This window comes from Camelus dromedarius, chromosome 7, assembly GCF_036321535.1.
Source record: "Camelus dromedarius isolate mCamDro1 chromosome 7, mCamDro1.pat, whole genome shotgun sequence".
Taxonomy (NCBI): domain Eukaryota; kingdom Metazoa; phylum Chordata; class Mammalia; order Artiodactyla; family Camelidae; genus Camelus; species Camelus dromedarius.
This window is the reverse complement of record NC_087442.1, coordinates 35,792,163-35,818,684: the sequence shown is the minus strand read 5'-3', so window position 1 is coordinate 35,818,684 and position 26,522 is coordinate 35,792,163. Positions and strand designations below refer to the sequence as shown.

Below are 26,522 nucleotides of genomic sequence, written 5' to 3'. Positions count from 1 at the left end.
TCCCAAATAGGTGCTCCACAGAACACTGGCTCTGCAAAGTGTGACAGGTTTTACTGAAGAAAGAGGGAAAATGATTAACTGAGTTGGAAAACCATGACATTACAGAAGAAAACAGATTTCTAACTGTAGGCTTCTCAGCATTTAACAGGCTAATAATACATAAAGAGAATCTCCCCAAGAATGTGGTGGGAGAGGGAGGCACCCACTCCAACAAGGCCACAAAACCCTTAATTCACAAGAGTCTCCAGGCAAGTCTCTGGGTGCCTGGTGGCCAGCAGTTCAGCGCATTCAAGCTCTCGATAAATATTTGCTCCGCTGGCCTTCAAATCTCCTAACAAAAGGATCCCTTCTTCAAGGTCTTCTTTGATGTTAACTATTCTCATTGACCTAAGATCAGCTGACGTGCAGTCCATCTTTCCCTTCAGCTCTGCCTCGTTCTGACTCTACGACCTTGAGCAAGTTATTCATCCTCTCTAAACCTTGAGTTTTCTTATCTACAAAATAAGAATATTAGTATTAGTTAACTCAAAGGACTGTAGTGAGAGCTAAGTGAGATAGTGTGTATAAATCACTTTGCATCACACACAGTAAACACTCGATAAAGGTTCGCTGTCCTTGTTAATTACTCACTAACATAAGACACTGTTTGGATTCCTATCTCAGTGTCACCACAAAGTTGACTTTGCCAAGTTGGTCCCTATCCAGCCTCATCATGGCAAAAGGCAGGCAGTGGATCACATCAGCATTTCCCAAACTCTAGCTCTTCAAAGACCATTTTCCAGCCCTATTTTACTTAATATTTCTTTGTAAATGATTTTACTTTAGTCTCACCCTATGCAAGAAAATCTGTGAAATTGTAGGTTTGACGCGCTTCCTATACTTTTCCTAATATGCATCAAAATGAATGAACAATTATTTAAATATCTTTTAAAAAACTAACATTAACACCTAGGTCATCTTCAGCACCATACACTGGGAAACATTACCTTAGGATCTCCAAGATACTTTCAATAAAAGATGCTATATCGTCTCTCCTGAAAAATCACAAACAGAACTTAGCATATGCTAACCTGATCCCCCTGAGGAAGTACCATGGTTCAGAGCATCAGAGGGGTCCTTTTTAGAAACTAGATTCAAATAATTGAATGACTGAAAATCAGAGATGAAAAATGGCATGGAGTTGCTGTGACTTTCCAAAGCAAGAATGGCACTTAGAATTCTCTCCCAAGTTCAGATATTTGAACTCTTTTTCTCTGTCAAGCAAATCAATGTGTGTACTTATTTGGAACAAAATGGTTTGCCAAAATGGACAACTATTCTGCTGACTTTATAGGGGGGAAAAATGACATCTCTAGGATGTGCTACATTAGCTGAGAGGTGAGGAGGCGTTTCTTAAGATATATTTTGGGCTAAGACTTTCTCGTATTCTAAAACTGAAACTCACAAAAAGCCCAGCCCAGGGATGATGGCACCTGGTCAAGGACAGGAGCACCTGCTCCACCCCGCACACTCCACCCCCAGGAAAAGCACATGTCGAAGAAATCTAACACTCAGACAAAATAACCCTCAGTCACCTCACTCTGGGTTGACAGCAACCAATGCCGAAAATGTGTCACAGCTCACCCCAATATAACGTCGGCCTCCTTCAGATGTCAGAAAAACCAAAGCCACTATGAGATGGAAAAGAGACATAAAGAATACCGTAGACTCGTCATAAACGGAAAGACGAGGGGTACCATCTCGTAAACATTTTACGGGCCCCCAATATTCAGCCCTTTAATGAGTAGAAACAAGTATAAGTGGCAGTCTGTAATAACTTCAGTTTTAACTGCAATTATTCTAAAGCCCTTATAATAGCTGTCACCTATTCACTTCCAGGCTGTACCAAACTATAGTCGGAGGAGATGGCTGCCGACAGCGCCCTTCGCCTGTGAATGGCACGCTCTCTCATTCCTGTGGTCCTCCTCCTGGCACATCTAAGCATGAAATGAAGCAATAAAGACAGCAGTGCCCAGTTCTCCCAATTCGGAGGTCTTGGCGACTCCAGCTGCGTCCCACAGGCCCCTGTCTCTTCTTTATCCTGCTGAAAAGGGAATAAAAATTTGCTTCCCCCATACGTACTCCAAAGGCATTTTATCAGCATGAAGGGTGCATGTTTGGGAAGGAGAGTGAGTGTGAGAGTGCGTGTGTGAGTGTGTGTGTGTGTGTGTGTGTGTGTGTGTGTGCGCGCGCTGGAGGAGGACGGAGACAGCGACTTCATTTGAAAGGAATTAATATTCCAGGTATTAGTAAGATCATAAACCTATCTTCTGAGGACACGTGTCCCAGAGAGAAGAGAACTGGGTCAAAGACACAAAACAGTCTATAAAAAAATAAAATATTTCTGAAGCTAAAATAGTACTTAATTAAAAAAAAAAACTGAGTGATCACTTTTGGCACCTGGAAAGTGGTACAGCCTGTCCCCAAATATTAAAATTGTATGAATATGAAAATAACACTTCAGAGGAGCTTTCAGAACTCAGGCTAATGAATCTAGTTACGTTGCTTCTTAACAACCTTGATTCAGTGGAACATTTGACTCCGGATGGGGATGGGGCAGAACCAGCGAGATAGCAGTGTGTGTGCTTACAGCCCTAACAATCAGGAACCGGAACCTTACGATGACATTTCTTTCTACAACACTACTTCTTTTTCAAGTCAACATGTAGCCTGAAGAACAAAACAATCAAATAAGAAGGCACATTGGAAAGACCCCTAGGAAATATTTTTCAGTCTTTACGTTTTGAAAAATTCAAAGACTCAACAGATGAAAGTATGGCAATATACAAATTAACTGCTGCTCAGAAGATGAGCTTTTTACTTTTTAAATTAATGTTCTGTCCTTAATCCAAAAGCAGAAGTAAAACATAGGATGTACAGCGCTTACGTACCTCTGTGGTGAAACGTTAGGGCCCACCCTCAGGCTTCCTCTATCCTCATGAGAATGTGTTTAAATTTAAGGTGCACTCTTGGCAGTGTGTGTAGCTCATTGATGCAAACAGCGTGGGATGGCGTCACCCAGAACTCTGTGAGTGGGAGGGCAACCAGGAAATCAACTTTCCTTTTTTCATTGTGACTCTGTTCCATCCAGAGGAGGATTTGGGCACACATACTGTTGACTGTCTTTTTCAATTGGGGAAGGGAGGAGGCACAGAGAGGGCAAGCCAAGTCATATATTGAAAGTACTTGTGTTTGCAAAACATCCGAGTCAAAACTGTTCATTTCCAACTTGTCTCCCTCCCACCCACTTCTCTCAGTGATTCCATGGCCAACCTGGGGGTCTCAAGGCTACACGATGGAATACAGTTGCCTCTGTTAACAGTCAGACGTTGGAAAGGAAGGGACCAGCATAAATTAACCAACTCAATGGGCAATCGCAAATCTGTTAGTGATTTGTTTCAAACATCTCTTAACTCTTTCCCAGGAGTGCTAACAGAGAGAAGGGCTGACTGATCTTCAGTTTCACCATTCTCCCATCCTGCTGTTCTTTGAAAATGCCCCTTTGGGCATATTCCGTATGCCAGGCAGGGTACAGAGGATGCAAAGATGAATATGGTACCCTCATTACATTCAGGAGCTCCCAGGCCAACAGAGGACAGAAAAATAAACAAGCACAAATTGATGAGTTTTGTATTTTTTTTCACCCAGATGCATGAATTAATTCCTTAATGAAGGACAATCAGTCAGAGGTCAGGAGGCTTTCTTAAGGAGACATTTAAGAGGGTATTAGGTTGTAAAGGATGAGCAATGGAGCTATAGGAAAGAAGAAGCACCTAGAAGTCATCTGGGGACTCCCCAAAGAAGCTTCGTGACACATTTAGCACAGGAAGCTTTTGCATAAATACAGATTCCCAAACCTACCCAGACTCAGAATTTCCGGTGTTGAGGGCCCAGATTCTAACTTTTCTTAAGTGCTGAGGTGATTCTGAAGCAGCTGACTGATCCATGGGTTTTTGTTTGGGATCCATTGATTATGTCCAGCCCCCTTCCTCCACATTACACAGCTAAGAAACTGAGGCCACCGAGGTGGGGCACAGATTACAGTCAGTGTCAGCTCCGGGACCAAGACTCTGGCTTCTGGATCCTGAAATCCATGCCTGGACCACTGGAGCCCACAGAGGTCATGAGGTGCCGCATCCTCCATGAAGGACGACGTGGCCAGCAGCCACAGTGGCTGGTGCCAGCATCAGAGGATCAGCCTCCCTGTACTCGGGTGTGTCCATCACTGCTCCCTCCTCCCCCCGACGGAAGCAAGTCCCTCCCTGTCTATCACTGCTTCCCTGTCATCGAGTGTTTAAAGAATGAACTCATGAAGAAGTCCAGAAATGGGGCCCACAAACAGGACTCCCCACAGCAACAAAGAAGTCCTGAGAAGGTCATCAGACCCAGGGACCTCATTTTCTCTGAAGAGAGAAGAAGACCCAGGAATCAAGCTCTTGTAGTAGACAACACAGTGAACTTGAAATTTAAATCATCATGCAAGGAAGAGAAAATGTCATGAAATTTTTCTGTCAATATAACCTATTCTAATGAAATGGCATTCTTTTTCCCACAAAAGTTAAAATCCAGCAAACGTTTCAGAGTCGGCAGCACGCCTGACGGACGTGGGAAGGTGGTCAGGGATGGTGTATCTTGAGAGTTCACTTGCGACTCCTAATTCCATCCCTTCTAACCAACCGATGCCCTTGAACATACAGTTTTGGAAGGAAGGTTCAAAAAGTGTATATCCTTTCCCATCGGTAGCACAGCTGCTGGGGCCAAAGAACTGTGCTCCTTGGCGACGCTTCATTTTACCATGACACCACGTGGACACCATTTCCACTTATACAGGAGGAAAGGGAAGCTATGGGAGCTTAATGAATTTGTCCACAGCAAGTAGAAAATGAGTGATTTCAAACCCCATCTGTGTAGCTGCGGAGATCCTGCCTCTGTCCCTCTCCCAAGGCAGCTCAGCTAAGTGTCTAGGGGGAGCGAGGGCGTCCGGACTCCAGCCAGCCAAGGGCTCTACTTAAGCACCTTCCACTGTGGCACGGTCCCCACGTGGACGGCAGAGTCAATGCAGCGATCAGAATAGTTGGATATGCACAGACCTATGGCATTGGCTAGTTAATCGTGGTGTTTCTAGAAATGAAATAGATAGAAAGCTCACTAAATCCTTCCTGGGTCTACAAGCAGAAAAGTTCTAGGTCAAGTGAACCAAAGTCTAACCTGAGCCATAAAAACAGTCACGGCTCCTCCATCACCTCCCCGACTTAAACCAGTTTATAAACCCCAAAATCCCTTAAATGAAGGGGAGGTTGGGTCCCCTTGAGGAAGGACTCTGGTACATTACCCAAAATACATACTGTTAATCTTTCTCCCAGCCTTCCCCCAAAGGGAAGGAGACTGTACATTGGGCAAAAGGAAATAATCAGGCCTTTGACGGATTATTGATCGCTGACTCTAAACTGACACTAATTCCAGGAGACCCAAACGTCACTGGTGGCCCACCTGTCAGAGTAGGTACTTATAGAATTCAGGTGATCAGTGGAGTTTTAGCTCAGCTCCATCTCTCAGGGGGTCCCCCAAACTCATCCTGTGGTGGTGATTTTCCCGGCTCCAGAATGCATAATCAGAATAGACACGCTCAGCAGCTGGCAGCATCCCCATGCTGGGAAAGCAAGGAGATGCTTGGTTATTTAACTGAAGGAGAAAAGGCCCATGGAAGGTCTGAGAATGTGGCTCCAAAGGCCTAAATATGCTCCACTTTCAGAGTGAACTCAGCACACTTAAGTTTGAGATTTAGTCTGTGTGCGCTGTTTGGGCTTAAAAGAAATGGGCCCAGTTCAGCACTTGAACATCAGGATAAATCGTTCCAGCAATGAAGAGCCATGACACCTATCAAGTTTCAATTGCTAGCTGAAACCCTTGATGGCTGCTAGAAAATTATGTGCAATTTTAGCCTAGAAACATAAATTATCAAGGCTACGGTGCTCTCAGAATGTAATAAATGACATGTAGGTAACCACAGACGTGGTAAGGATCCCAAGCTCAGGATGTGTCATGAATGCTTGGTCGCCCACAGGCCCTGGGAGGAAGAAAGTAAGAAACATATTCTCCAGATTCAACACTGGCTGAACCATGGATGGAGGCGCAGAGGGGGTAGCAGTTTCAGGGTGTAAGCCAAGAAATGTTTTCTACATTCTTCCAAGTTATGCTCTCCTAATATCTCTGCCCCATAGGCTGTTTGGACAAGGGGAGAATTACAAGCAGACCACGAGGTATAAATACTTCTGCAGACAGTAATGTGATGACACTATGTTGGTGTTCTCTGGGACAGTCACTCCAGGCAGAGCAGATTTGGGTGCAGTGGGATGAGTGAAGCAGTAACCACCGCCACCACAGGATTAGGGCCCTGCAAAGCCAGCGGCCGTGGGCCTCCCCACATCTGACATCTGGTCCAGCCCACGCCTCCGTCACAGTGACCTCAGGCAGGGCTGGTCTTCAGTAAAACTTGAGTGCAGAGAGAGTGACTTCCAGGCATCCCTGAACCGGGTGTCCCTGGGGCCCTGACTCAGGGACGAAGAAGCCATTTTAAAGGGCTTTTCCAAAAGGACGCAGCGCTCAAGTACAGGTATAACAGTGCCTCTTCCTGCAAACACGGGCTGAGCACCTGTGACGGGGTCAGCGCTGGGCACGTCTCCCCTCGGGACCTCCAGTCTACTCAGGAACAAAGACAAGTCACAGAGTGCAAAGAAGGACAGTAATAAATGCCAGCACAGAGACACATGGTGTCCGGGGAAGGGATACCAGAAAATCAAGGAAGGCTCCCAGAGGAGGTGACTACTGAGTTGGGTGGTGACCAGGGGGAGCTGTGGGTTCAGGGCGCTTCACTCTCTCTTCTCGCCACCCAAATGCTTGATGGCTTTTCTGTGACTTGTTTTCTGCCCTCAGTTTGCCCTTAATATTCATTTCAACCTGATTTCACCTGAAAAGGAACTCTGGGCTCTTACATTCACCAGGAAACAGCCATGAGCCCTCTCTTTCCCTCACGATGGGTTTCTGAGCAGAATTTTGAGAGGGCACCAGAGAATGGGGGAGGTAAAGGAAATGCCCCCCAAAGCAACCCTCCTGGTATCCCTGGCCCTTTCTGTCCCTGGACACAAGCCCACACTGTGGTAACTATGCACTGGCTCTCCCTGGACAGTGCGCTTGGTCTCCTGCTCCAGACAGCGAGTTAACGAATCCATGGAAGTGCTTCTCACCCTCTTCTCATCCCGCCAGGCTTCCCCAGCCCCTCCCTGCCTCACAGCCTCATGCAGGACTTATATAAAAAGATTCTTATTAAATGGTGATAAAATGAAAAGTAAAATATCAGAGACAGAGGGAGTCAGCCACAGATCTGAGAAAACAGCTGCATGTGCAAGGATTCGGAAATGAATGAGAAGAAACTCAAAGGATTTAGAATACATTTCAGGTGCACTGGAAGAAAATCCCGCCGGTAACAGAAGAACAGGTCCAAGTCAAAACCCAGGCAATAAAGAGGTTCCATCCTCTATTGGCGGCCTGATGATGTTTTACCTTGGGGTTTATAATTCTTTTTCCACTCCTTAGAACTTTCTAGGACGATGCTTCTCAAAGTGGAGTCGGGACCACTTGCATCAGAATCACCTGAAGGACTTGTTAAAATGCAGTTTCTGGGTCCCCAGCGATCCTTAGGCCTTTTGAAGTCTGTGAACCACAGAACTGAGTCCTTTATTATTCTTAAATGGTTGCAATACCCATGCTAAATCACTCAGTGAAATTGCTATTTAAAATCTGAAGGAGACACTAGTGGCTCAATTGATTCTTTTAGAAATTGTTAAGATTCTGAAAGTAGTAAAAGTACAGTCACATTGTGACCGATTTTAAATGATGTAAAAGTTACACACTGAAGTCAGAAAGATCTTTGCTACATGTGATCACATCACTCTCTCGGGTAAAACACTTCAGTGATTTTCCACTGTGCTTTTGATAAAAGCCCACGATCCCAGGGAGCCTCCTCCCACGTCTCATCCAGGCCTGGCGTGTTCCCTGACAGGCATGCTGGTCTTCAGTTTCTTCCACATCCAAGCCCGCCCTTCACATGACCTTCACATATGCTAGCCATCCGCAGGGACTCTTCTTTACCCAGTAAAATCCCTTCTTCCTCTTCCCAGATCTCCCTGACTGTATTAATCCCCCTGCCGTAGGCCCTTCCAGCATCAGCCCCTTTCCCCAAACGCCCTTGGCAGTTTAAATGTCACAATTATTTGTGTGATCCTTTGATTAATGTGCATTTCCCCCACTAGTGTCTAAGCAGCCCATGACATCAGCCACAGGTCTATTTGTTTTCACTAGGAAGGAGACTCACCATTGTTTATACATCACCCAGCACACCCATGGTACATAGCAGGTGCTCAATAAATATTTGTGGATGAACAAATGAATTAAAGAGTATTTCAAAAGCAAACAGTGGAGGCAAATGCAGATCCACAGTAGCCACCAAGAATTTAAAATACACTCTGGTCTTTCTCCTTAAAAGTTGAAGGTTCCAGAGTCTAAAGCCTTGTGGCAGTTTCCCCTCCTTTGTATGTGTTACTAGATACCTTCTTTTGCATTTATCACTTCAAATGGATGAGCCTAATGCAATTCCTGGATTTTGACAGAAGAGTGAAATTCAACATTAAAAACTGCTATGACGCCATTTCTCTGGGCCACGTGTTGATCTGGTTATGAAAAATTACCCTAAAGCCTGTTTATTGTCTGAAAGACATATGTTGAAATAAAAACAGACCTAGGGTTTTCATGATGGCTTACTTCTTACATTTTTGTACACCCTCGTGCGTCTTATTCTCAGCTCCAGGCGCCTATTCTCAGACTGTTTCCCAGCACTTTCAAATGCTAGAATTGTTAGCAGCATATTTGAATGATTTCAAATGGCCCTAAACAAGTCAGCAATAATTACAACACAATTTCTACTTCAGTGGAAACATGTTTTAGGGGTATAAACATGAATCCACCATTCCTACCCTCTTCTCTCTGCCATTTTGCCAGCAATTGGCCCAGGCTCAGGCAATGAATCCTTTGCTGCCCTGACTGTGCTCTTTTCCAGGCTTCTGAAACAAAGCTCTCACAGCAAATCGTTCCTCATCCTTCACCAAGGAGCAGGACCGCTCAACACAAATGTTCCAATGTAATGGGTGCAACTGAGGCAAAAATGAATTGGACATATCGATGGAGACTTGGCAGCAAGAAAGTGTAGCGTCTGGTGAGCAGTAGAAAATTCCTGGTTTTCAAAAGAAGAGTGAAATTCTACATTACAACTGCTATTATGCCATTTCTCTGGGCTTTACAGTGATCTGGGCAGCCAGCCTCCCTGACACATACATTTCCTCATCTGTAAAATGGGTACAAGGTGAATTAATATGTTTGAATCACTGTTAACCTGACATATATTTTGTTGTGGATATAATTCTCCAGCAACTTACTCTAAATCTATACTTCACCATATAAATCCTTCTTACGGGTCTTTAAACATTTATTTAACACTGGGTCCTATTTAAAGTTCTACACAAATCCTAATAGTAGGAAGGCACTGCCACACAACTGACAATCCAGCAGCTCGACAATCCATACTTATCACCCTACCTGGGAGAAGAGAGAGGGACTGGAAGTCCTATTCTACACTGCAGAGAGTGTGTAATTTGTCAGGTGCCGAACGAGAGTTGATCACAGTGATTAGGTAAGTGACTTTCATGACTATGGTGTGGTGTGGGGACTGTCCTTCTCAAAGCCCAAGTTTGGAGAAGCCATTTCCATTTGGCACATTTCTCTTCCACACCCACACTTCAAGCAGTCTACACTGAGGTCTATTTTTTTTTCCAGCCCACTCCATAAAAGCCATTACCAAGTGACGAGGACATGAGCTACTGCTTAATGAGCTGGTGAGCCTGTCAGCGAGTTGCTGCCTTCCTGAAGGAACATAAAGTAGAAAAGGCTTCCAAGCACACTGGCAGTGGCCAGAGAGAATGAGTGGAAATAGAAACAGGTGGCTTCTGCTTAGACGACCATAAAATGAACTGTCCAACCTGGGACGCTTTTGAAAGGGAAAGTTGGTGCAATTAATCATGCCGGGACAACGAATCGAGCTATACTGGGTCTGTACACTCGGGACTACAGACATCCTACGTTTATTTGTCTATTTTTTTTATCTCCAGAATATTTTCTAATCTCGTTTACAGGCTCAGATTAAACAAGAAAAATGAACACTTTACTACCACCCACCTGCCAATGAACATTTCCACATTCCCCTACTTTTGGGAGGTTCCAAATGATTCAGAAAAGGACATTTACAAAGTGCTATTGGAACCACTGAGCTAAGTCCTGGACATGCAACATAACCACATGAGACCCAGTTCAACTGAATCAAATGCTCCTCCACTATTGCTTCACAAACTGGGGGTTTCTGACCGGGCTCCAGTCCACACTGGACAAGTGCTAACAGCTCCCAGGAGGGTGGATTCAAGGAAAGGGAAAGACTCCCAATTAGCAACCTCCATTTTCTCTACTCGAAGTAAAATAATAATAAAATAAGACAGTAAAAGCCCAGGTAAGTTGTCAGTGAATGGGGAGGGGGGTGGAGATCTATTTACGAGAGCCTTTATTTGAGGACCCCACTTCGCTAACATGATCCATTACATAACGTCAGTTCTTTTAATTCACTATGGATGGTAGTTTTCCCTGACCTGTATTTCAGCAGTTTACTTCTCCTGTACTCTTGAAGAAAACATACATAAATCAAACAGTCTAATAAAGATTTTAGGAGTAATTCCCCAAGCTACTTAAAGAAGATAAAATAATAAATGTATGTCTTTAAATTATTTTACCAAGATATTTGAATTTAAAAATGAATCAAAACTACTGAATTAATACTAATAGCATCCACAATAATAGCAAATCCAACCCAATGCCTTTGAGGTGCCTACTTTACAATTATTATTATATTTAATTACCTCAGCAACCCTAAGAGGTAGAGACTTACGTTATACCCATTTGAAAGATGTAAAAACTGATGCTGAGAAAGGTAATCAACTTAAACCAAATCAACCAGCCAAGAGAATAAAAAAGATACTTGGACCCTCAACCAGCAAGTATGTATTTATTTAGCTTTAAACCTCAAAGACTCCTATGTTTCCCTTTTTCTCCCAAATCCCATCAGTCACCAACTCCTTTATTTTCATCAAAGTCAATATCCTTTCCTTCTGGCTTGAATCCAGTTGGTGGGGGTTGCTGGCCTCTAGAAGTTGTCTCTTTAAAGAAACTGGATTGGCCCACTACTCAGACTTGAAGGTGGGGACAGAGAGACTGATCTGTTTTCAAGTTGCTTTGACACAGCAAGCGCACTGCTTTATTTATTCATTTGACCAGGATTGCATGTTTATTCAGGTAGGCCTAGAAGGAAGGGGCTTCCAGCTTCCATCTTTCTTCGGCACCTTCCTCCTGCTATATCATCTAATTTATCTTCCATGTGGCCTTGGGAGTTATATTTCTCATTGAATTCCAACTGTATCTTCTCCTTGCCTAAAATCCTTTGGTATTCCTTTCCCCCTACTCCAAATGCCCAGCTCCTGTTACAGCTGACCCAAATCCTCTTCCAAACTTTCTCCCCTCTACCCAGATGGCTGTATTCCCTGGACAAGTCAGGTTCTTTCTTTTAACGCTCAGCTTTCCATATCCTTCTCAAAGTCACTTCATTGTGAATTCCTTCCTCTGTGATCTGCATACACTCTGAACACACATTTATCACACTCTATTATGACTCTCTATTGATAGATCTGTCTCCCATACAGCCCCCTCCCTACACTGTTCACATGAAGTGGGTCTTATAATGCCCAGCAAGAGTCTTGACTACAGGACAAAATGTGATCAAAATGGCTGCCCAATGAATGAATGAATGAGTGCAGTATTATGGCAGGTGCTTTAAGCACAGTATATTTCAGTTTAAAAATATTTATACACATTTTAATTATAAGCCACACACTTATTTTATCAACATACTGCAATTAATAAATAGATCTGTATTGTGCTTCTCTCATATTAATCCAGGCAAATGTTTCTCAAAACTCTCAACTGAAGAATAGATGGTAATTGAGTAAGTAGTTCTAAGGAGTTGAAGTCACTTCCTGGTAGTAAAGTAAGTCTAAGGATGATAGAAAACATATTCATTTTTTGATAAAAGTTTTGATTTAATGTGATTTATACTGACTTGCTATTAAAGTGACAGGCACTGGAGAAAACAGGATTTAGCAGGTGATATAATAGTTTCTTTGCTCCTAAAGCTCTTTCAATATTAGAAGAGCTGCATGGATGAGCGTGTATGTGTGTTTCTCTCTAAAACACACACAGATATACACAACACATCAACTATTTTGTGTATCAAAGAATCAGTCCTATTCTTCCAAATCTAAATCTTTGAATACTTGGTCACTTTTACGCAGTGGCCCACAGTTGGAATAACTGGGGCACGAGGTCCTCTATAAAAATGCTATGAAAATGATGGGGCGGAGCAGCGGTGGGGGTGGGCAGGAGTCAAGTGAAAACCAGCCTTACTGAGTGTTACTGGAATTCACTCTTCACTGGGCCAAAAATACGCAATCTAACCGAAGTCCCTCTACTGGCTCTTCCTCCCAAGCCACATGCCTTCTAGGGGCCAAGGGCAAAGCTAGCTGTGGCTCTGCATTTGGATTAAGGAGCCTGAAAACAGAAAAAAAAAATTATTTTGAAATGCATTACCCTTCGAAATTAAGGGTAATTGTGTGTAGCAGCCTGGAAAATATAGCTCATCCAGGACTGCTCAGCCACAGAAGCCCACAGCACAAAACGCTGGCTTTCTGAATGTAATCGCAAACTAAGAAAAAAAAAAGGCACAAAGGGCGGAAGGAAGGGTGGAGGTTTGCTATAGGGCTGTGACTTATAAGAAGGAGGCTGCCTGGAGGAAACACAGCCAGTACACAAACCGGCAGCATTTCTACATGGCTTAAGCCGCTAGATGCTGCACTGCTCCAGCAGCCGAGCAGTGAAGGTAAATAAAAGGCTGACAGATAATTACATAAGAAAACAAATGTGGCAAGATTAGGATAGAAATCTAATGGACGCAGTGGAAAAGGACCCCACGTACGGCAGTACCTTAAAGTAACGCCCTGGTCACACTAATGGAACATCAATATCTATTACTATATCCATTACACTAGCCAAAGGTGTATTTTACAAGCGGAGGAGGCATGTCACCCCTTTAACTCATTCCCACACAGACATTTCCTTTATCTTGTGACAGAGCCCTCGGAATGAGCCCACCTGAGCTTGGTGACCACCTTCCTCGTTTCATTGATCTTATTCCCATTATGTGGAGGTTACAGTCAATGCAGTAACCAGTGGCCAGAATCCAAGACCCTGTGAGGAAACCAAGACGTTCAAATCACTAGCGACAGTTTTTTTTCAGCCAGAGGGTGCCAGGAAGAAACATGCCCGATATTCAGACTAGAAACCAATTTGGGATAGGAAGACAATTGCAATTATGGGGGGAAAGGAAGCTAGAGAGGAAATCTGGAGAGCAAGAGGAAATAAATGAACATAAAGGGTAAGACCACCCATCTCTGATTACACGACTTTAGGGTCAAAGGAATAGCCAGTATATAGAAAACTGGGGCACTTACAACTGCTGTCAAGATAAACCACAAGGTCCTACTGTACAGCACAGGGAACTATATTCAATATCTTATAATGGCCTATAATGAAAAGGAATGTGAAAAGGAATATATATATATATATAAATGAATTGCTACGCTGTACATCAGAAATTAACACAGTATATACTGACTACACTTCAATTTAAAAACGTCTGATCTGTCTGATAGCGCACAATTGGACTAATTTATGCAAGAAAACAAAACATTGGCTCTTAACAGGGAAAGAGGGGTTGGCAATTGGCAACGCTTAGAGATACTTTTGGTGATCACAGCTGGGTGCTGCGACTGGCATCTGCTGGGTCGGAGAAGCTAGTAAACATCCCACAATGCACAGGGCAGCCCCCACATCAAAGGATTATCCAGCCTCAAGTATCAACAGTGCTGAGGTTGAGACTGTCTGATATAAGGGTTAACAGAGAATGGGCAGTAGTCTGCAGGTAGAGAAAGAAGAGAATCAGTAGCATCTGCATCACCCAAGGGAGAACCCATTCTGGTTAAAGACTCCAGCCTCTGGTTCCCTTAATTGGTATTAACCTACGGGGCAGGACAACCAGCAAAAATCATAACTAGGTGGAAAATACTCTGTTAAATGTATTCCCTCCCTGCAATTAGTCCCCCCCCCCCACCACCAGTTGGTCCCATGCTTTTGCTTTACCCATGAGTCATCCACAGAGAAAAGAAAAATGCTGGCTAAAGAATTTGTCTATTCCTCTTAGCAAACATTGGTCTCATTTTTGAATAATGGATTGCACTCTGGCATATATGCTTCAATTATCAGAGCTCAGGTGACGGGCAGATCCTGAGAGAAGGATCACTGACTCCCAGGACTAAAGAGGTCAGCTTTGGGATGTGATATCCAAAAGGAGGCACTAACTCTGAAAAACTTGCCCTCAGGGGTGGCAGGCACATCGCTAGGTGCCATGGCAACCCAGGGCATATCCATCAGAACCCAGGGCATTTCTACCATCAGACAAGAGTGAAGGGCCCCCTGGATGCTCTACAGTATAGCCCAGCGTGGGGGTCCTGGCCTCAGACCAGGCTAGTCTAAGAGAACCGACAAGAAGAAGAAGTAATCAACACAGACATCGTGGGGCATGGGAAAGAACCGGCAGTGGAAAAAGAGTCACAACAGCTGGATGTAGGCTCAGGTCTACTCTCCAAATACGCCAGCGACATTTCATTTCTCCAAGCCACATCTATAAAGTGGGGCAACAATACGAGACTGGATATTCCCCATCATTTCCAAAGCAGCATTCCAGGAGGAAGCCAGTCAGCTGTCCAAACAAGGAGGAAAATGTTGCGTGGAACCTGTGACTCAAAGCCCAATGGAGAAACACTCATTCAGGGCTGACTTTATCCTGGTGCCCTCAAACCACTGCTCCTCATCCAGCAAGGACAACCCACCCGACCAATACACATAGCAGTCCTGGAGTCCAGCAAGTAGTACATTTTCCAGTGTTTTCTACTGAGACAAGCTTCATTTGCCAGCATTAACTGTTAGAACTAAAACGGCCAAGACTATAGCTTCAATTCCTAAAACTGAGGTTCCAATAATAATCTTGCTCAGATTCTGGAAATCAGTGTTTGCGGGGGCCTAGAACACTGACTAGTGCATCATCTCCTTCTATTTATACATGTGACTAATTTCTCCACTCAGCACTATGCCAGGTTGCTACTTGGCTGATGCTGTTTGAGGAGCTAGCATTCCTTCTCGCACGTGGATTCCTAAGGGGTACTTGGCTGTTCACCTCACCTTAGCCCCATGACAAAATCCTGCTCAAACTGACCTGCACTTATCCTGTGAAAGTTCAGGAAACATAGTACTAAGTTGCAAGTTAATCGTGGATCATAAGAGTGATTTGAGGGCTCTGGTTCTGGCTACCACGCAGAAGTCCCAGTTGCTAACAGACAACCTAAACCATCCAGAGAACTGAAAACTGCAACCCATGTGTGCACTGTGCTTGCAGGCTGGCTTTGAGATACCTAAAAATGCTGTGCTAGGTGTATTCAAAGGTTTTCCTGGGCCACCCAAATTTCACGGGAGCCACATTCTGTCCCCTGGGTGGCAGGTCTTCAAAATCATGACATTTTGGACAGTGCTGAAGTTCTTAACCTTTCTTCTTTGGTAGGCCAGTCCCAAGCCCTGGTCAGCTAAGAAGCTTAATCTAATTACATATCACAGCAGTGTGGCTGCCACCAGAAGAGATTATTACTGTCTTTGCAAACCTCCGAAAGTAATGAAAATCATGGATACGGGGGACTGTGAGGCAGAAAATATGAAAGGAAAAGTTCCACGGAGCAAAGTTCCAAAGAGCTCAAAAGGCTAAAGACCTCAAAACCACTAAACTAAAACCTAGCCAGGAAAGAGTATTTTCAGTTATTTTTTTCTGAGTAAAGTTAAAGAGTTATTGCCGATAATCTGCTGCCTCTCCATATCACTAGCCTGAGAAACTTACACTCGGATCTCCAGCTTCGCCAAGATGGCAGCGTCAGGGCCGAGCAGACCATCAAGTTCTACAAACAGCAGTATTTTAAAAGTTAGGTCAATGGCTGATGCTATTACTGCATCTGATTCAACATTTGGAAATAGCATCTTTTGCAGGAGACTAAACCAATAGCATTTTGTAAGGGTAGGGGTGGGTGCCCTCAAAGTCTGACCCTCCAAACCACTTCCATCAGAAACCCCAGCATAAAGTTTAAAGTGTACACTCCTAGGGCCTCCAGAATTATTAAAACAGACTTTTATTCATCACAACCCACATTAAGCCATATATTTGACAATAAGATTTGGTGTCTGTTTGGTAAAACACTCTTTTTCACTGTACTCTCTTCTATTTCATGTTTTCAGCTGCTAGTCTGAACCTAACAAATCGATACCATGACCCATTCCTGGTTGCAACCCTAAGCTTCAAAAACACCAGACTAGTTGACTAAAGAAGCAGAACTGGAGTTGCATAGCTAGTAGCAAACACTTGACGCTTTGTGATGTCGAGAGGGTTTAGTAATTCCCCACCTTTTCTTAGTTCAACAGAGGGAACGTCTTATAAGCCAAACTATCCACTTGGTTGGTTTCAGGCATTAAAGAGTGGCTTCAGACTTCAGTTACAAACCTTAAGGGTACCCACAGTCTTAGTTCTGGGCAGGAAATGTCCTCCATGGGAATGATTACCTCTAAACCTTCAGGGTTAAGAAAGATGGTAATGTCAGCAAAGTGTGTGCTCAGAGCCCCTAGGCACGCCCCCAGCCACATCCTCTCTACAAGGGCTTCAAAGCACTCCCTTTTTCCACCTCTCCCCACCCATTCACACCAAACACCCAAAGGGGGTAAATTAATTTAATATACTCAAATATTGCCCTATCCCAATACTGTAATTTAATAAATGTTTGTGATTCAGCAGGACTATAGAAGCCCCTACTGTTTTCTCTCATTTTTTTTCTCCTGGGCATTTCTCATCCCTCTTCTCCCCAGTATTTGCCACCCAGCTCCTTTCTGTCTCCCTCTCCTTCCTCCCTTACCTCCTCTCCTCCTCTGCCTTCACTCTTATCTGCTGGGAGAGTGGAATGGGATACAGTGGAAGTCTCTCTACTCACAGCAATGCCCGTCTTCCTAGAAGAGTATTTCTTTGGCTAACACACACTTTAAAAAGACATTCTCCAAGGAGAGTGATCTGGAGCAGTTATGCCTTATTAATAAATTGTACTGATTTTCCACTTTCCCAGGGAACTGCCTCTCAGTTCCTTTCTTCGGGCTGAAATTCTAAGAGAGTGAAAAAGGATGTGTAAGAAATGTGCCTGGGCTTGGGGAGAAGACAGAGAGGAAAAAGCAACAGACTGTTACCTGGGCTTCGTGCTGCTGATGCTGCAATATTTTACAGTATAGTTTCCTGGGGAGCCTCTCCCATAAAGGCATATCTTAATCAGTCAACAAGGATTTATTGAGCACCTCCTTTGTGGGAATCATCCCACGTTCTGGATGTATAAACAAGACAAGTTTCTGACCTTCGTGGAACTTCCATTCTAATGGGAGAGATAGACAATAATCAAATAAACAAATGAATGTATAATGCCGGGGGGTAATAAGTTTTAAAAGGAAAAACTAAGTGACTTAAGAGGACCAGGGAGTGTGGCTGGTTGTTATTTTATATGAGGTAGTCAGGGAAGTCTTCCTGTAAGCTGACTGGGCAGAGACCTGAAGGAAGCAAGAGAGTGAGCCATCTGGATAAGAGGGGAAAGCCCCTTTAGCAAAAAGAATAATATGTGCAAAGGCCCTGGGAGAGAATTTGGTGAAAAGGAAGAATGTAAGGCAGTGAGAGTGGCTATAGACAAGAAGGGCAGAGAGGTGAGACAAGGGAAGAGGGGAGGGGACGGATATGGCCATTAATAGGATCACCCATCCTGTAGCCCAGTGACTGCTCCAGGTCCTGAATTCCACCAGACTCAAGTCTGGGCCAGCCTCCTAGTCTGCCCCTCCCTGACACCTACCAAGCTTCTTCCCCAGTTCCCTTCCTGCCTAACACCATCCTCCCTGCAGAGTTCCAACACTCCAGGTCATTCCCTCACAATTTCTCCAAAGAACCACCAGTCCACCTCACTAAAAGCAAAACAAAACTGAGTAACCAATGCAGTAAGAAAGCAACATGCACATTTAAACACAGCCCTGAAGAGATAAGAAATGTACATGTAAAGAACAGGTTCAAAAAGTCAGCTATAAGAAAAAAAGTCTGCTACTTGAGGTCAGGGGATCTGACCTTCGAACTTAACAGTCCCCACTTCCGTAAACTGGGGGGTAATAAACCTTGAAACAACCTTGGGAAGGAGGTACGGAGGTGAGAGAATACGGAAAACCATGACCAGAGGAGGCCCTCAATAATGGCTTCCATCTACGTGAACCTGAGAGGTGTTAGGCCCCTCTAGTTCCCAAAGTTACCTTCAAAGAGTTAATAAATAAATACAGGTCATTAATTACTTTTATTTAATAGGCAAAACAACAACAGCAACTCGGAAATTCTTCCACTGCCCCAACCACACCACTCCCAAGTCACTGGGGGGCGGTAAATGGGGAACCAGCGGCTTCTGTCTCCAGAGGCTAAAACCCTTGACATAGGTTCTCTGAAATCTTAAATACAATGAGCCAGGTCTGCATCATTTATGGCCAATGATGTTAGCGGGCCCAAGGACTGGCGCACAGGGCATCACAAAACATGCTCCGCGAGTCTCAGGAGCTGTCCGGGGCCACCAGAGTGGGGTCGCTACGGGGGACCAAGCCCTGCGGCTTTAGGTCAACGCAGGTCCCGCCGCCCACAACCCCTGCCCAGACATGCCAACTTCAAACAGTCCCTAGGCAGGAGAGGGTCACTCGGCGAGGAGGAGAGTCTAGGGCTCCAGAGCCCCTCGCGGTCACACAGACTCATACACAAACACACACACGCTCGCCACCCTCGCGCGCGCCCGCGACACCGCACGGACTTCCCAACCCGAAATACGCGCGCACCCCTGGGCCAGCTGAGTTCTGTATTTCCTCTTCCTCAAAGCTACTCTTGCGTTCTCAGCTACCCATCTCTGCTCGGATTCCAGGACCCCCAAAGCTCGGCTGCCCTCGCTCCCTGAAAGCGCGCCCGGTGCGCCCCCTCTCTGATGCCGGGATCATCCATCGCAGCCCCTTACCTCCTTTCCTAGTCCCAGCCGGGACTTCGGCGTGTCCCCGGGAGGCGGGTATTTACTAACAGCCGCCTGGGTTGTTGGGCAGCTCCCAACTGCCCCAACCGCCCCCTCCAGTCCCTCCGGGCCCTCCTCCCCTCTAGCCTATCACCGCCCCCTCCCAGGAGCGCGCTCGCGGGGGATTCCCTCCCATCTGCGAGCGCCGGAGGAAAGCCGGCAGTTCGAGCCGCCAGTCCCTTCTCCCGCGCAGCCTCTCCGGTCTCCAAGCCCCCAGTTCCACACTCTCCCCGTCCCCAATCCCTCAGCGCCGGCAGCGCAGCCCTCGGTGGGCCCCCTTCCAGCCTGCCCTGGCCGAAACGTTTCCGCGGGTTGCCGGGCCCCGGGCCCTGGGCTCCATCCTCCGCGCTCCCCCTCCTCTTCCCTTCCCCCTCCCGCCGCCCCCTCTGCCCTGACTTCCCCAACCGCGGAGTGCCGCGGAGTGCCTCGGCGCGCCCGCAGCCCTCACCCACAGAGCCCCGCGGCTACCTCCGCCCGCGCCGCGGCGCCCCCAGGGAGGAAACAAAAGTGTCTCCGCGGCGCCCAGAGTCCCCCGGAGCAGGACGCCTCCTCCTTGCCCCAGCCCCAGCTCCCTCCTCGGCCGCGCTGAGGTCAGCGAGTCAAGGCGCCGCGCCAGCCCAGGAAACTTTACGAACCTGCCCGGGGTCGCAGGACAGCGGCGGCGGCGGCGAGGGTTCCCAGCGATAAGAGCTCTGGAGACCCCGCGACCACTGACGGAGGGCCGGAGGGTCTGTCGCCCAGCTTGGTGCCCCGGCGGCGTGAGTGGCTCTGCCTCTATCCCTTGCCCATCCTCACCCGTTCTCGCTCGCCCGAGCACACGCACTTACACTCCCGGTCGGCCGGCTGCTGCGCCGCCGGCTGCCGCTGCTCTCACTTCCTCTTCCTTCCTCCTGCTGGCCAGAGACACATTTTGCATCTGCAAGGCATCCCGAGATCAGCCGCGAACTCTCCTCCCCAGCGGACGCTGCGGAGTGGCCGCCGTCGCCCCCCGGCACCTGCACCCGGACACGCGTGCTTGGCGCGTTCTCCTCCAGCCGGCGCTCTGGTGTCTCTGCCCACTGCTCTTTGCCGGGGGCAGTGGGGGTGCCCACGACTTTTTGAAGTCCCCCTATGTCAAACACCGTGCACGCCTCAGAACTGCTATAAATAATATGTGTGCTGAGCATGACTTCTTGGATGAGCTCACACGAGGCGATTTGCAGGCACTAATTAACTCCAGCACCCTCATAGCGCCACCTCCGGGAGGCCGAGAGTGCGTGGCATCTTTTTATAAGCTTTCATTTTTGGCAGCTGGCTTGGAATTCTGAGGGGAAACTTCGGTGGGCTGTTCTAAAGCTACTTTAAGAGGCTCGTGTGTTTGTTTTGACGTTCCGCCTCGACTCTTGGACAGCGCGGCAAAAATAACAAGAGAACGTTTCCTCCTCCTCACAGTCACCTGTGCATTTACCAACTACTAGATTTATTTCTAATCAATTATGCCAGGGACTCCCTAATTTTGCATAACTTGCTGAAAGCAGGATGTTCCACCTCCAGTTTGGTATTTAGAGTCTATTATTTAATTCATGCAACCTGTTCCAGTCCTTTTCAAAGCAGAAATCAAACACTTTAACTCGAAGAGTAGCTGCCAGGAGAGAAAAGACAATTGTTGGAAGGTTGCAGGAGAGACACCACAAATACCTACGCTGGCTCTACTAGAAGAGGCAAAGGCAGTTGCTATGCATTCCCTTCAAATCGGCAAAGGAGGTAAGTCAGGGGCAGGGAGGCATTAGAATGTAAGGTGAAAACAGAGCTCTTCCAGCCCCGAAGATTTCAGTTTTAACCCTGTGCAGACTGCCTATTAGCAATCACGAACCCTAAGCAGCTACTGAACACTTGAAATGTGGCTACTGCTGAGATGTTCTGTAAGGATAAGACAGACACTAGATTCCGTGTGAAAACCAGAATGTAAAATAACTTGTTAATAATTTCAATGGTGATTACATCATTCAACAAATGGTGATAATTTAGATGTAATGACTCAATTGGGTTAATGTATTGGGTTAAAGAATAAATGTATAATATATAAACTAATTTAAACTAATTCCACAGGTTTCTTTTTACATTTTTAATGTGACTGTTAGAAAAAGTAAGATTACATACGGGGTTCTCATTAGTGGCTCACATTATATTTCTAATGAACAGCCCTGATCTGACCCCCTGTTAAATGCATAACCCCAGGAGGGAGGCAGTATTAGTGGCAGGAATACTTGGGTGCAGATCATTATAAACCAATAACTTAAAACAGGATGATTCCAGGAAAGTAATTTCACTTCTTTATTTCCTCATCTGTAAAACAGTAATGATACAATAATAACACTCAACAGGGCAGCTATCAAATGAGGTAATTTAATAAGCAGTCAGTAAATGGAGGCTTTACTAATGATGCTGAGACGCTTGTAATGATAAGTATGAATTTGATCCACAACTTTCCAGCTCAGGCATATGAAGGCCTTAACTTCAGTGCAGACACCACGGGTACTCAGTAAATGTTAGCTGTCATAATTGTTCCAAGAGCAGACAGGTAAATTCGTGTCCCCACCTTGCACAGCAATTAGACAAATCTACCTCCTGGAACCTTTGGTCCCAGCTCTGCCCTCTGCAGTTAACTTGGAGTAAGTCACATCGTTCTTCCAGGAGATAACCTTTCAGATCATTGAAGATAGTCCTACAATTCTATGTAAACCTTCTTTTCTGAGGATTAAACAGTCTCAGTTACTCTAACTCCTTTTCATTTGATATGGCTTCAAATCTCTCTGACCTCTTTTTAAAAGACATTTATCTCTGCTCTTAAAAAAAATAGTTGCCATTATAAATTAACTATCTAACCATTAAAAACAATTCACATAGCCTAAGCTCTCTTGTCAACTATTTTTCAGTTACATCTCACTGCTGATCCCAGTGCAAAGGGGGAAGACTGGAAATTCTTGTCTACATTATGGTTAGGACATGTCAGTGCTTATGAGGTTAGTCTTGGAAGCCAAAGTCTCTGGTCTCCCTTCTATAAGGCCCTTTGGGTTTAATTCAGGCATCCAGTATCTCCCCGTGTCTGCAGATTAGGTAACAACACCAGGGTCCTGGATGACACCCCACCAAGAAGCTCCCTCCGCCATGGTGGGGTTCAGCATTCTTTGGGTTTACCGGTTCATTCAGTTACCAATAACCCTCTTAACTGTGCACTTCCCAAGCCTTATGTTTCTAGTGTATTTGTAAAGGTATCTTGGATGTGTCAAATGCCTTAGAGAAATCCACCTTCCCCCTGGGCTCAGCTGGTGGCCTGCGGTGGGCAGTCTGTGTAGACTAGGCAGTGGGGCGGTATCATGCAGAAGGACTCCATCTCTGGACTTGGTTGTTGGATATAGACTCCAGCATTGCCATTTACTAGCTGTATTACCCCATGCAAGTGACAACTCATGGGCTAAAACCATACTTGGGAGGAGTGAGTGAGGATTAAACGAGTTAACATGGGAAAGCTCTGAGACCAGGACCTGGCATGTAGAAACACTCACCAAGTGTGAGCTTAGCTATTATTATCTGCAACAGTCCTCTAATCAACAGGTAAGGGCAACGTCTCCTCCCTTTTCCCCCCTTTCAGTTTCTACCCACAGAGGAGGGAAAGAGCTAGTACCATAACTCTGATTTTATCTCATCTCCTGGTCAGAGCCTGGGCAGTTCAATCATCAGGTCATGCTGTGGTAGAGAGGGGCGCCATTTATAGCACAGATCAGAATCCAAGCGCCACCCATCACGAGTACTTGCAGTAAGTCCACCTAGGCGGGGCTAGACTCTCTGGAGAGGGGCCAGCCTCATCTACATCTCAAGCAGTTAGGAAAGTGGACTCAGGGTCTCTCCTGCTGGACCACCTATCTCAGTTTCAGGATGGCTAGGAGAAAAGGAAGCAGGGCAGATAGCTGGCTAACGAACAAAATTCACTGAAGCCTCAAGTCTAAACTGCTTCCCCCAACCATGCTTACAAGGCAGCTGGCGTTGTTGATGGAGGGAGAGGTATTTGGGCAAATTTCCCAGATTTAATACCTTGATCCTGAATTTCCCACATCTTCATTCTTCCTTGTGTTTACAGAACTCCAAGATAAGAGGGATGAGTGTCCAAATGTCACTATGAAACCCCAAATTTCAAAAATGATCTGTTATTTTAACCAATGATGACTCATGTTGATCAACTCTAAGTGCTCACAAATATTCATTTCTAATTCATTAAAAAAAAAACTTATTGGAATCCAAATGGGCCCTGTGCATTTAATAATGTATTTCATAATTTGCTTCAGAAGTTTGCCTCAAATCCGCCTCCACTTCCTTGATCTATAGCTTAAAGAATCTATTCTCTTTTCCTGTCTTAGAATCAGGCTCATGTTGGCTTGACTCCAGTCTTGAAACAGCTCTCGGGGTAGAGAGAGTGACCTCAGCTCCAGGAAGCTGCTGTATCAGAGATAACAAGGCCTGGGTAGCGGGCAGGCACTTGCAGTCCAGAGCCACTGGGGTCAGCCCTGGGACAAGCAGAGTGACAAGGAGGTCTGTCGTACAAGGGCCTTCCTTTTCTCCATCATTCGATAATTCAATGTGCACTGCGTGCCTTAAATGTGAGCTACTATGGGAGGAAAGGAGGCTGCAATGGTGAGCAGGAGAAACTTGGAGCGCCCCCTCCTGGAACTTCCAATCTAGTTAAGAAGACAGGCTTTAAATGAACGTAGTAACTGAAAGTTGCAGGAATATATGGAGGGAGGGATGCTGCTACCATCACCTGCAGCCTAGAGTGGAAACCTGAAGGCTGAGTGAATGTAAATTAGCTAGGACAAAGGAGGGGAAAGGAAGTGGCTGGAGTAACGGGGAGGGATTCTAGATCGAGAAAAGCAGTTTGTACAAAGGCCTGTAGAATACCAGTGCCGGCGAAAACTTTAAATTTCATTTGGTTGCAGTGTGAGAACATTAAAGTTGAATCTAAAAGCAGAGGTCAAAAGCCAAAATTTGGAAGCCGTTGGGAGTCAAATCACAGGTTTTGCACATGTTAAGGATAATGGGAAGGCACTGAAATTTTTTGCTTGGGAGGTTTATGTTTTGTTTTGTTTCCCGAGTGAAATATTTTAAGCAAGAGACTGTCACGGTTGTTTTTTTTTATTTTAAAGATTCATCCTACTGAATAGAGAGTGGATTAAAGGGGAGACAGAAAGGCACACAGGAAGAACAGATAGGGAGTGATTGCAGTAGCCCAAGGCTGGAGGGGATGGGAGCTGAAGACACGCAAACTGAGGGGCTGGGAAGAGCTGGAGAAACTGAAATGTTACAAAGGATGTAGAGGGCATGTAGAATGGACAGTTGTTCATCCCAGTCATAGAAGCCCACAGACAAGCAATTTGCTTTTGCCTTGCTGCCTTGGCCTAAAGAAACCTGAACTTGACTGGCCTTCTTGTAGCCTTGTGTCCAACACGATGCTACCTGAAACCCTTGCTCCCAGGTCAAAGACAGGTTCAAGAAACGAAAAGGATGACTCTGCTCTTGTTTGGCTACCGATCATTTCTGTGACACCATTGCTCTGGGCTTGTGTCCAGTATGTCCTCATTTCATAGTCATTATATTACTGACCAGTGGTGGACACCCACCAAAAATGTAAATGTTACTCCCTGCACGGGCTCCCTTCTGCTTCAGCTATCCCACCTTATTTTTAAACAAAACAAAAAAAAATCCCTATGGACTTCCAAGTCATCCATTAACCAAATGCACTCTCCAGTTTGGATTTATGTTTAGTAGGACATTTATCAAGACTTTTCAGTGTCTACCACCCCTCACCCAAAGAATGACAGCCAAAGAAATAGCATTGATCAAGAGCTCAAAAATCTCTACAATGCTACAATAAACACTGACAAGAGGATTGACTCACCAGACTCACTGGAGCAAAATTTGCAAAGTATTTAGATGTTCAGGTTTGGGAGTTTACAGATATGGAAAGAAATCCCAGCTCTGCTTCTTAATAGCCACGTGACGTTGAACAAATTATTATGTTTTTCTCTAGAATAGAATGGGGATGATGAACGATGATAGTTCTTTCAAACAATGCCTGGCACATAGTAAATGCTCAGTAAATGGAGCCAAGATCAATGTTAACCACTCTGCACTTGTAATGGTTATTCATCTCTTCCATAATGGTCAGGTAGAAGTACAATATTCTTTATTCTTTCTTTAAAAAATTTTAAAAGAAATATATATCATTTCTTTTAATTGTAAATAGTAAATGGAAAGTAAGCCTCTTCCTCTTCCTATCCCCAATCCTAGTCCCTAGAGTTCAACACACTTAATCATTTCTGTTTTTAATATTTTAGGTGATTAGTGCTATGGTTCTAATTGTTTATATAATTATTTCTTGGTTTAGCAACTTGATATAATATCTATTAGCTCCCTTCTATGGAAGATTTCTAAAACTTTGGCTTACCCCTCTTTCCCAATTCTTCTTATTTCTTGGATTGTAACATCACATTTTGTTGTTTCATTGCTGAATGGTCTGCCACTCTGATATTACCATTCAGGTCACTTCACTTTTCTCCCAGTCTTTTTATCCCTATGAATCTCTATATTGTCCTCTAGGAAACTACCCCAGGTTCTGTCTTCCAGCTCATGAATTCAGTCTTTAGCCTTGTCCATTCCTCCCGTTTATTCAGTTTAGTTTTGATGATAAAATTTTTAATTTCCAGATTCTGTGATTGGCACTTTTTATAATTACCTTTGGTGGATGCTGAATGCACCACACAAAGCCTTCTCCCCTTCCCTTTCCAGCCCCTGCCCTCACTTCAGGACCAAGGTGCTCAGTTGTTCAGTCACCGCTCCCTCTCTTATCCCCTCAGGCTGCTGAGAATATTGGTGTTGATACCTCATGCCTGAGTACCTTTCCCTGAATTGCCCTCCCTTGCTCAGTTCAGAACAGCTCTTCAAGATGCTCCAAGCTCCAGAGCCACAAGGAGATCAGCTGAAATTTTAATT

The 26,522-nt window shown here is 45.2% G+C and overlaps 2 protein-coding genes across 10 annotated transcripts in view; one reads left to right on the top strand and one right to left on the bottom strand.

Moving 5' to 3' along the window:
- The window catches only part of ELMO1 (engulfment and cell motility 1), a 490,805-nt gene extending 470,140 nt beyond the window's left edge, over positions 1 to 20,665 (bottom strand). For 3 of the 6 annotated variants that reach the window (XM_031455196.2, XM_031455188.2, XM_031455189.2), the window contains exon 1: positions 20,327 to 20,665. In XM_031455196.2, the coding sequence (XP_031311056.1) occupies positions 20,327 to 20,665 (339 nt within the window). The other 3 variants (XM_064487439.1, XM_031455191.2, XM_031455194.2) reach the window with 3 other exon arrangements.
- Positions 20,666 to 20,711: 46 nt separating this feature from the next.
- GPR141 (G protein-coupled receptor 141) overlaps positions 20,712 to 26,522 on the top strand; it is a 174,032-nt gene continuing 168,221 nt past the window's right edge. For all 4 annotated transcript variants that reach the window (XM_010975542.3, XM_031455199.2, XM_064487441.1 and 1 more), the window contains exon 1: positions 20,712 to 21,242. Coding sequence is in view for 1 of the 4 variants with exons in the window: in XM_064487442.1 (XP_064343512.1) it covers positions 21,062 to 21,242 (181 nt within the window). In the remaining 3 variants the exon portion in view is untranslated. The remainder of the gene's footprint in view (positions 21,243 to 26,522) is intronic.